Source organism: Bos indicus x Bos taurus, chromosome 22, assembly GCF_003369695.1.
Source record: "Bos indicus x Bos taurus breed Angus x Brahman F1 hybrid chromosome 22, Bos_hybrid_MaternalHap_v2.0, whole genome shotgun sequence".
NCBI lineage: Eukaryota > Metazoa > Chordata > Mammalia > Artiodactyla > Bovidae > Bos > Bos indicus x Bos taurus.
In genome coordinates, this window is record NC_040097.1 from 46,199,608 (window position 1) to 46,211,378 (window position 11,771).

At 46.9% G+C, this 11,771-nt stretch overlaps 1 protein-coding gene across 1 annotated transcript; it reads left to right on the forward strand.

Moving 5' to 3' along the window:
- Window positions 1-852: 852 nt before the first annotated feature.
- Window positions 853-5,734, forward strand: LYZL4 (lysozyme like 4). Its single transcript, XM_027523574.1, has 5 exons — window positions 853-1,051; window positions 2,016-2,176; window positions 2,281-2,430; window positions 3,079-3,157; window positions 5,481-5,734. The coding sequence occupies exons 2-5, from the start codon at window positions 2,038-2,040 to the stop codon at window positions 5,548-5,550; spliced, it is 438 nt and encodes a 145-aa protein (XP_027379375.1). The 5' UTR covers window positions 853-1,051; window positions 2,016-2,037; the 3' UTR covers window positions 5,551-5,734.
- Window positions 5,735-11,771: the final 6,037 nt, after the last annotated feature.

Sequence of the window (11,771 nt, forward strand, 5' to 3'; positions counted from 1 at the left end):
CTTAAAAGTGGACACAGCAGGGGAAGGACAGGCTAAAAGAAACTGAGAAAGTATCATTGACATATACTTGCATGTCCAGTGTCACCTACAACGGCAGGCAGATTCTTTACCACTGCGCCACCTACGAAGCCCTTAAAAGTGTATCTACACACACTAGCACGTGTAGAATGGATAGCTAGTGGGAAGCTGCTGTACAACACAGGGAGCCCGGCCTGGTACTCTGTGATGGCCTAGAGGGGTGGAATTGGGGTGGGGGGTCTCAAGAGGGAGGGGATATATATAAATAATTATGACTAATTCATGTTGATGTACAGCAGAGACCATCACAGCATTGTAAAGCCTCAAAAAAAAAAAAAAAAAAAGTGGGAGAGGAAGCAGAAAGTGAGTCCATGAGATACAACAGTGGAAGGGGAGACAAGTGAGATTCAACGTGAAAGAGGGTTTTCAACCACCCTTGCCATCTTTGAAGATAGAAGAAAGAGGTAGAGCCTAGAAAGGCAGATGGCCCCTAGCAGCTGGAAATGACCCTCAGCTGATAGCCAGCAAGGAAACAGAGATCTCAGTGCTACAGCTACAAGGACTGTAGTCTGCCAGCCACCCAGATGAGCAAGGGAATGGATCCCCTTTAGGTCCCCTAGGAAGGAGAACAATATTGCCAACACTTTGCTTTCAGCCTGGTGAGCCCTGTTAGACTTCTGACCTATAGAACTTCGAGATAATACACTTGTGTTATTTAAGCTGCTAAGCTGAAGATAACTTGTTATAGCAGCAATAGAAAACTAATACAAATGCGTTGGTGACCAACTGATCCCTGTGTCGGAATATTCTGGTGCATAGCAACTGATGTCATAGAAAAGATTCTAGAAAAGCAGGTCAGGAAGAAGGACTTACGGTTTGGAAGCTTTTGAGTGAAGGCAAATGGATTATCAAGGCAGTGAAAAGTCCAGAGAACAGAGTGTAGATAGAGCAACTCTCCTGCAATAAGGGAAAGGCTGCCACAGTGGCTGCTCTCCCCTTCCTCTGAGGAGGCACCAAGGGCCTCGGAAGAAGGGTGAGTGAGGTTATCTTGGGCAGGAACTGGGACAGGCAGATTGATCCCTGGCTGCAGGAGATGCTTATCAGCAAATTCACTTACTGCTCATCCGATGACAGTTCTGTTGGGAAGAGGAGGTTTTTATTCATTCATTCATTCATTCATTCATTCACTCATCAAAGATTCACTGTGGACCTACTGTGTCCCAAGGTCTGTTCTGAGTTCTGAGGATAAAGCAGAGAACAAGACAGGCCAAGTTTCTGCATGCCTGCCGCTTATACTCTGACAGGGGAGGTAGACAAATGAATGAATAAATGAACAAGGACCTTTCTGAAATTTACATATATTACGAAGAAAACGAAAGCTATTTTCTGTGATAGGGCAGTGGGCAGGTGATCCTATTTGAGTTGGTGAGCTTGTTTGAGCTGAGACTGTGAACAGGAAAGGGCAGGCTCTGTGGTGGTTGGGTGAAGAGCAGATGAAGGACCTGTGGTAGAGATGAGATGGGCATGTACAGAGAAAGGAAACGTGCAAGGTGAATGTGACGGCGTGAAGGTGAACGAGGGGGAAAGAGGTGTGAAAGGAGAGGCTCTCTGAGGCTAGGGGACTTCTCTGCCATTTCCAGTGAATCAGTGGCATGTCTGGACTGGACCAGGTCTCCCTGTGAGGACAAGAGACAAGGTCCCTGGAGTTTTGTTTGTAGAAAATCTGGGGTCAAGACAGGATAAAGGTTAAGGCCACAGCTCAGAATTTGTATTCCAGGATAAAAAGCAGTCGTGGAATAATCCAATATGACAGTGGCCATTGTGCTAGTCATGGCGGGACTCTGATGAACTAAGTATTATGGTTAAGTCAGGAAGGCCTCTCCCTTTTCTGAACATACTGAGTTGTATACCCCCAGACCCACAGCACCCTTCTCTTCTGCCAGGGTCCCTGCGGTCTCAGTGGGGATTATTTGTGACTCCATCCTCTCACCTAGCAGCCAGCACCCTGAGCTTGGAAAGATGAAGGCGTCTGTGGTGCTGTCTCTCATTGGGTACCTGGTGGTTCCAAGTGACACTGCAGTTCTGGGGCGCTGCGTGGTGGCTAAGAAGCTCCATGAAGGAGGCCTGAGTGATTTTGAGGGCTACAGCCTTGAAAACTGTGAGTGGCCCCTCTCAAGCCTCCTCCTCACCTCTTTACCCACTAGCTCCTTTCCAGGCTTCCCCAGTGCTCCTCTGAGCCACACCCTGTCTGTTCCATCTTAGGGGTGTGCCTGGCTTATTTTGAGAGCAAGTTCAACCCTATGGCTGTCTATGAAAACTCGCGCAGTGACTTCATTGGCTACGGCCTCTTTCAGATCCGCAACCATGACTGGTGTGACCACGGCAGGAACCGCTGCCATATGTCTTGCTCTGGTAGGTCCCTCCTTCCATGCTGGGGGCTGTGGAGGGTGGAGGGCAGCCACGTTGAGCTCAGAGGGCTGCTTTCCCAGTGACCAGAGTTTACAAGTTTGGAGCTGAAAGGAGGAGGGCCTGGTGAAGGCTGGGCTGAACCAGATCCAGAGTGGGGTCGCAGGAGGCTATGCCGCACTGCCCAGAGTCCACAGGGAGAGAAAGCTGTGGGCTTGGTGGCCTGGGATGCAGCAAGGGAGACTCATGTCCAGATGGGCAGAGGAGGAGGCAGGGAGGAGCATGAGGGGTGAGACCAGGCAGCTAGTATGACTGACACTCTTCCTCAGGGGGAGCAGAGGCTGCCACTTTGACAGGCGGAAGTGATCACTGGGAGAAGACAGGCCTGTAATGTATACCTCACAAGAAGATGATGTGTGTTTATCTCCAGAATCCAATGGGAGAAACATGCAACTGTCTGTAGTAGAGGTGGTACGGGGTGTTGTGATGAAAATATGGTAGAATAAATACCCTGAAAAAACCCTCCTACTAGATAAAATGTAAAAAAAGGAAAAAACCCCTCTCTAACGTGAACTCCTGGTAGCTCCCTTGACATCACTCTGACTTAGCTGCCGAATGGTGACGTGGTATCATTCCACTTCATTTTCTTCACAGCTTTACTGAATCCAGATTTAAAGAAGACAATCGAATGTGCCAAGACAATTGTAAAAGGAAAAAGAGGGATGGGAGCATGGTAAGTAGCCTGTGTTCCTGACTTTCACCCACACATCAGGTCCCATTAATTTGTGACTTTAGATGGGTGGTGGTGGTGGTTTAGTCGCTAAGTTGTGTCCAAATCTTTGTGGCCCCATAGACCGTAGCTCACTAGGCTCCTCTGTCCATGGGATTTCCCATGTGAGAATACTGGAGTGGGTTGCCATTTCCTTCTTCAGGGGAATCTTCCCAACCCAGGTATCAAACCCACATATCCAGCAGTGCAGGTGGTCTCCTGCATTGCAGGCAGATTCTTTACCACCGAGCCACCAGGGAAACCCATCATATTGCTTATGTCCTAGAGAACACATGGAGAAGGAAATGGCAACCCACTCCAGTATTCTTGCCTGGAGAATTCTAGGGACAGAGGAGCCTGGTGGGCTGCCGTCTATGGGGTCGCACAGAGTCGGACACGACTGAAGTGACTTAGCAGCAGCAGCATCCTATGCAGGGAGAAGGCGATAGCACCTCACTCCAGTACTCTTGCCTGGAGAATCCCATGAACGGAGGAGCTGGTAGCCTGCAGTCCATGGGGTCGCTAAGAGTGGGACACGACTGAGCGACTTCACTTTCACTTTTCACTTTCCTGCATTGGAGAAGGAAATGGCAACCCACTCCAGTGTTCTTGCCTGGAGAATCCCAGGGACGGGGAAGCCTGGTGGGCTGCCGTCTATGGGGTTGCACAGAGTCGGACACGACTGAAGCGACTTAGCAGCAGCAGCAGCATCCCATACAAGGCACTAAGCCAGGCATGTAGGTTATACCTGAGCAAATGAAACTGAGTCCCCACCTACAGGGTTTATAGGGCAGTGTTGCTTTTACATGTCTCATACATTTCCTAGTTAGATGTGTAGCAACCAAGATGGAGCCAAGATTAAGATGAAAGATTGTAAAGAAATCAAACCATGTTTTTCTCTCTGCTGGAACAGTGCCCGGAGCAAAATAACCTATATTAAGTTTTTGTTAAATAAATCATAAAATAGAATTGTCATTTTTAAAAAATACTTAAGTGTTGGTCCTTCTTGAAACTTACGTTGATATGAAAAGTGAGATAGGGAATCCAGATTCGTATTTTTCAAATGCTAGTCAATAGTCTTGACATCACTTATGCCTTAACCCGTTTTCTCACTAATAGATTGCATTTTAAAGAGGGAATCCTCTTGTTAATGTTAACTGTCTTCTGAGTGTTTGAAATATCTTTCATACATAGTCTTGACTTTCCAGTTAATTTGGAAGCTTGGCTGGCCCCCTAGGGTAAGCACTAATGAGATAAAATCATCTTTGTTGTGTGGCACTAAGTAGAAACGTGTTGGGCCAGGCTGATCAAGGCTTCTCACGTCCTCAGAATTCCCAGTGGAGTGAGCTCTTGTTAAGTTAATAAGCTGCGGTGGCTTTTCCAAAGCTCAGATCAGGCTGCTCTGTGAAGCTGGTGTGGACAGGATGGGAGAAGACCCAGGCCACCCCTCCTTCCTCCTCATCGTCCTCAGGAGTCCCATCTGCAATGCCTGCTCAGGGCTAAGGAGGGTGCTGTGATTTCTGCAAATATGTCTCTGCATGCTCTCCCTGCTCTTTGCAGCCACAAGGGGCCAGGGGACCCCAGTCCCTGTTCCAACTGTGGGACAACCTACCATGGAACCTCATACCCGACCAAGGGATGAGATGAACTAACAGGATGTCTAATGGTCTGCAGCTGGCCTGGTGACTCCAACAGCTTCTGGGATAAGAGAGGAGGACGTGGGGTCTGGAAGCTGGCCAAGGGGCTGGAAATAGGCAGGGTCATGTTTACAGACACCTGGGGAAAAGGGTAGAGAAACTCAGTCCAGCTGACTTAGGGTTGAAGGTTGAGGAGCTGGAAGGAATTTTGGAAGGTGAAGGGTGAGACAGGTGCATGGAAAGGTGGCCCTGGCTCGGGGACAGGAGTTCTCATTTCAGAACTAGAATCTGCCAAGTACTCACCACATATGTTACAGAACTTCTCCGATGCTCCCTTCAGGGAAGTTAAAAATGCCTTGCAGGACTGGAGAAGGATTTCACAGTTCACAGCTCAGCCTCCCCATCTCACAGTGTGGGGTTTATGAGAAAGGGGGTGTTGCATAGCGGATGGAGGGAGCACTCGTGCTCATGCCTGCGAGAGTTGGAGGAACCATGGAGAGAGACGTACTTGGGATGCACAAAAGCCTTCAGAACAGTGCCCACTCAAATGCTCCAGGCATCAGGCAAGGGGTGTAAATGGGCAGGCGGGGGCTGAGCTGCAATATAGGGAGCCCCCTCTGGTTCACTCTCCCCGGTCTTCCTCCCTGTAGGCCCTCTTGGACTCTCAACTGCCAGCATTCTGACACTCTGGCACGGTGGCTGGACGGATGCAAGCTGTAGTTGCTGGGAAAGCCCTCGCCATACTTGCCGCTGGCATCTTCCTAGTGGAGATGCTTTCCTGCTTCACTGCCTTTACTTATCCTGTTGATTATCCCACTGCTGGATGCTCCAGAGGGAAGACGGCAAAAGTTTGCTTCGTTTGGGGATGCAGGATGCAGAATAAACTGCTAGTTATTCAACCTGGCCCAAAGGGCTCTGCTTGTCTTATTGTACTGTGATTGTTATGGTGGACATCATTATTCACCATTAGCATGCTTCCTTATTGTTCCTTATTCCTTAATCTCAGGTGAAGGACTGCCCCCCCCCCCCCCAAACACTAACTGCTGCTTCCCAAGTAGGGAGATGATGGTACAATTTTTTAATTTAAAACTAGTTTTATTTATTTTGACCACACCCTGTGACATGCGGGATCTTAGTTTCCTGACTGGGGATCGAATTTGGCCCCCTGTATGGGGAGTGTGGAGTCTTAGCCACAGGGAAGTCCCTTCTTGCACTTTTAAAATTAAACAACATACATTTAATAGGTAAAACTTGGAGAGTACAGAGTCATAAAGAAGGAAATTAAAAATGCTCACCATCCCCCCACTGGAAGCAGAAGTTTTCATTACTGTTATGTAGACACAGTTGAGGGTACCGTGCAATAAGGATGGTTAGTGTTAGTCTGTTCATATGCCCTTTCCTACTTCGGGGTGGATGTGGTCATATTTTTTTCCATATAAGCTTGAACTTCTACTGTCTTGCTTTTTTTCACTTCATATTTGTGGTCTAACATTTCCAAAATTGAAGGCAGGAGGATAAGGGAATGACAGAGGATGAGATAGTTGGATGGCATCACCAACTCAACGAACATGAGTTTGAGCAAACTCCAGGAGCTGGTGAAGGACAGGGAAGCCTGGCATGCTGCAGTTCATGGAGTAGTAAAGAGTTGGACACGACTGAGTGACTGAACAACTACAATATTTCCATGATTTAGACGGGGATCCCAGCACCGTTTTTAACAACTGCATGATCTCCACTTAGTGGACAAACTATAATGTAGTTTACACACGACTGTTTATACCTGCTCTTGTTACTCCGTTCGATCTATACAAGAACAAAACAAAATGATGTGACTGAATCATGGCCACCTGAAAGTCAGGCAACACTGAGAGCAAATCAGCCCTTCGTTTTGTTTGCATCCTGATCTCTTTCAAAAAGCCGAAGAAAGAGCTGCAAGTGAGAATTTCAGAGGCAGAACTTCTCCTTAATCTCAGCTTTGACTGATCAGCTTAATCAGTTGGTTTTGTATGGCTTCCCCCACGTCCAGGGAAAAGGGTGTTTGACAGTTCCTGCCCACACAGCACGAATCATACAGTGAAATTCCTGCTGGCAGCCTCCCTTGCTGTTGAGGTCACTGAGAAGCTTTGGAGACCGTGAGAGCTCCTCATTGAGCTGGGGACACACACCGTCTCCAAGGGTGGGGCTGCATGCGATAATGCACCTGATTTCAACCCAACTTTAACCCAGACATTAATGACCACCTACAATTGATTAAAACTATCTCCTCAAGAGCCACATCCATTGGGCTGCCGCCTCCTTCCAGCCCATTACTTTTGCCATGGCTCGTCATCATCCTCTAATGGCCACTTGTGTCAACATGGGCGTGAGGCTTGAGGACAAAGCAAATGTTAGTGTATCGATCAGACTGCCTTCTCTAGGGTTTCCCAATGCTGTCTCCTGGTGTGAGGCTCTCAAAGCCACTGGTAACAAGCATTACAATGAGCTCTCATCCTGGGGCAAGATCTCGCTGTCTGGTTTATTCATTTATTTATGGTTGTGCTGGGTCTTCATTGCTGCACAGGTTTTTCTCTAGTTGTGGTGAGCCAGGGCTACTCTTCATTGCAGTGCACAGGCTTCTCATAGCCGTGGCTTCTCTTGTGGAGCACAGGCTGAGCACAGGCTGTAGGGCATGGGGGCTTCAGAAGCTGCGGCTCCCAGGTCCGAGAGTACAGGCTCAATAGTTGTGGTACACAGGCTTAGCTGCTCTGTGGCGTGTGGGATCTTTCCAGACCAGGGATTGGACTCATATTTCCTGCATTGGCAGGTGGATTCTGCACCACTGAGCCACCAGGGAAGCCGCCCTCCCTGTCTGATTTACAGAATGATCAAAGCTAGATTTTAAAAATCTTGTGAACAATGACTCCTGGGGTCTCCCTGATGTGGTCAGTGGCAAAGACTCTGCACTTCCAATGTAAGGGGGCCTGGGTTCCATTCCTGATCAGGGAACTAGATTCTGCTGCAACTAAGACCCAGCATGGCCAAATAAATAAGTAAAAATAAATATTAACCAAACAAACAAACAAAAAGACTCCTGTTACTGTTACTTCTATCACTAGCAGCTACCATATGAACTCCAGTTTTATAAAATAATATACTGAGGCCTTTACATGCAATATTTTCAGACCTTGCAAAACCATACAAGGCAAATATGAATCATAACTATATCACAGGTGGGGAAATTGGGGTTTGGAGGGGCTAAAAAACTTGACTTTACTCCAGCCTGGTAGATGATGGGGATGTGATGGGTATCCTCTCAAAACCTATCACTTCCTCACACAGCCCCTCCAAACTCTGGTACTGTATCAGTGTTCATTTTCCATCCCATTAATTAGCTGGAAAATCAAGTCTCCAGTTTTTGAATGAAAGACTTGGTATTGAAGAAGCTTTAGGCAACTGGCACAAAACAATGGGTCACTGTCAGAGTGCTCAGAGGCTTGAAATTGAGGCCCCAGGAGATGAAGTAACTTTCTCAACTACAGAAAAATCAGTAAAGAAGGCAGTGTGGTGACTTGTAATGTTTCCACACTTGTGTCACCATGAAAATCACCTGCACTGGCTGTTAAAATGCTGATTCCTGGGCCATGCCCTTTCTGGCCTGGGAAATATTGATGCGCACCAGTTTCTATGAGATGGGGAATGTCTATTACCTCCATTCTGCCTTCTAAATGTCTGCAAATGTAGCTCAGTGGAGAAGCCAAACCTGCATCTGAAACCCTATTGGTACAGGTATCTCCCAGGCCCCCAGCTCCTCCAACTTCAGGAATCACAGAGAAGCAGGGGTGTTGCTCATGATGCCTCCGTGGGAGATTTATTTACTACAACAAGGGGGAAGTGGGAGGGTGGGATGAGTTGGGAGATTGGGACTGACATAGATACACTGTTATGTATAAAGCAGATAACTAATGAGGACCTACTATATAGCACAGGGAACTCTACTCAATGCTCTGTGGTGACCCACATGGGAAGGAAACCCAAAAAAGATGGGATATATGTATACAGATAACTGATTCACTTTGCTGTACAGTGGAAACTAACACAACATTGTAAAGCAACTATACTCCAATAAAAGTTAATATAAAGAAAAGAGACAAAAAGGATTGTACAAATCCTCAGAGGTCTGATTTTATTTGGTTAATTTGTTAAGTACTTATTGTAGCAAAAAATTCTAATGTACTTTGTTTCTTCTATTTATGTGTTTATTTTTGGTTGTGCTGCATCTTTGTTTATTTTTAAATGAAGGATAATTGCTTTACAGAATTGTGTTCGTGTGTCTTTGTTGCTTTGTGCAGACTTTCTCTAACTGCAGTGAGTGGGGGCTACTCTCTAGTCATGGTGTGCGGACTTCTCATTGCAGTGGCTTCTCTTGTTGAGAACACAGGCTCTAGGCACACAGGTTCAAAAGTTGTGGTGCATGGGCTTAGTTGTTCTGTGATATGTGGGTTCGTCCCAGACCAGGGATTGAACCCATGTCGCCTGAATTGGCAGGCAAATTCTTATCCACTGTGCCATCAGGGAAGTCCACTTTGTTTCTTTTGATTATTAATTTTTATATCACTCTATAAGCTCATAATATAAAGAGCAAAATAGACATTACTGTGAAAGAGATGACTGCTCATTGTCAGTGGCTTTGAGAGCACCATGCCAGGAGTTGGTCTTGGGAGACCTTGCCACTACTGCATCTCCGGGAACAACAGCTCACAAATCTGGCGTGGATGAGCCTTCATAGGTTTTGTCTACACCACATGTCCTCACCCTCTTCACCATCCCTGAGAGATATAGGGGAGAATCCAATTTTGATAACGTCCATCATATTTTCTGTCCTTGAACTGAGGGGCTGGACCTTGGGTTGCTGAGTCATGGACAAGTCAGTTCACTAAAGAGGTCATCAGCAAACCTACTGCTGAGTCCACATACCTGCCCCTGGCTCCTACCTGTCTCCAGCCTTTGGTTGGCTGTTCCTTTTTACTCTGTGGGATCCAGAAGTACTTACACAGTGAGTACTCTGTCACTCAGTTGTGTTCAACTCTTCATGACCCTTTGGTCTGTAGCTCACCAGGCTCCTCTATCCACAGGGTTTTTCAGGCAAGAATACTGGAATGGGTTGCCATTTCCTCCTCCAGGGGCTCTTCCTGACCCAGGGATCGAATCAGTCTTTTGTGTCTCCTGTATTGCAGGCAGATTCTTTACCACATTGGGGAAGCATTTATATAGTATGTACTGCTTTTTAAGATAGCCAGAATAGGCTTGTCTCATATGCCATCCTAAGAAACTTAATCCAATGGAGAATTAAAAAAAAAAAAAAACTCCAAAAACCAAAACCAAGAAACAAAACAGCAGATGGTTTATAGCAGTGAAGGTTCAAAGAGATGCTATTATATAGTCAAGGTTCCCAGCTCTGTGTCTGCACAAAGTAGGTCATCAATATGCACAATACGTACCTCATCTCCCTTCCTTGTTTCCTTCTCTTGGGTGGCTACTCAAGAGATACACTCATTACCTCAAGAGGCCAGAAGGCTCTGGAGTATTGTCCTACTGTTCCAGGAGCCCACAGTCCTCTGCCCATCTCATCTCCATACTAATGCAATTTCTGAGCATGATATATCGTAATTGTGGCAAAAAATTCTGGAAGATTTATTAAGTTCCCTAGTTCTTATAGGTCAGAGAGAATTTCTTATAAATTCTTGCTTTTGCTAAACACTTTAATATGCCATTGTCTAGGCAACAGAATTTTCCTCAATTAGATTTTAAGGCTAATAGGGGGAAGAACTTTCCCCTTCCTCTCCAACACTATCAGGAAGGGCCATAAGTCCTGATCAAGAGCAAAATTTGCTGGTGCCTTGCAGGGGAACTTCAAACGTGATTCTGTTTTGCAGCAAAACTGAGTCCTACCTCCTGCCCCAGACCTGATGTCTTGCTGAGGCAGAGGGGGCTGCCAGTAGGAAGAGCCCTCAATCACAGTGGACCCACAGTGGAGTCCCTGTCCTGCCCAGAGAGTCTCCCACCAGGGGACACTGACCCCTGAGAATGAGTCATTCATCTGGTTCTGATCATCAGCCACATAAGCTCAGAAATTCCATCTTTTACATCCCAGAAGTTATTATTGCTTGAATAAACATGACCAGTGAGGGAGCTGAGAACAAACCAGAATGAAATTTACTAATTTCAAGCAGCCTAGAGGTTGATAGCAGTGAGGGGAGAACATTCTGTCTCTGGAGGCATTGCTCCTCAGGAAGCCAGGTTATTCACTGGTGCCTTGGTGAACATGAACTCAGAGAGCGAGATATTAATCGTTCCAGGCTCTTTCTTGGGCAGAGGTTGGGCAGGCCCCACGAACATGCAACTTCTGCCTCTCCTTCAGGCTTCCCTGGTCTATCAACCTTCACCGAGGGACCCATTCTCCCCACAAAGGGGTGACTCCACTGTGGGCCTGAGGCCTCTGCACTTCTGTTTACTGGGTCTCGAGCTGATTTTCTGGTGTAACTCTCAGGACATGCTTAATTCCTTCCTTTCCACACTCTTGGGTCTCTCTTTTTTTTTTTTTTTCCGACTGCACTATGAGGCATGTGGGCTTCCTCATAGCGTAACTCAGTTGGTAAAGAATCTGCCTGCAGTGCAGGAGACTTGGGTTCGATCTCTGGGTGGGGAAGATCCCCTGGAGAAGAAAAAGGCAACACACTCCAGTATCCTTACCTGGAAAATCCCATGGACACAGGAGCTTTGTGGGCTTCAGCTCATGGGGTTGCAAAGAGTTGGACACAACTGAGCGACTAACACTTGCTGAGGCATGTGGGATCTTAGTTCCCTGACCAGGGATTGAAATGCATGCCCCACTGCAGTGGAAGCCTGGAGTCTAAACCACTGGACCACCAGGGAGGTTCCTAGGGGGTCTCTTTTAGTCATCT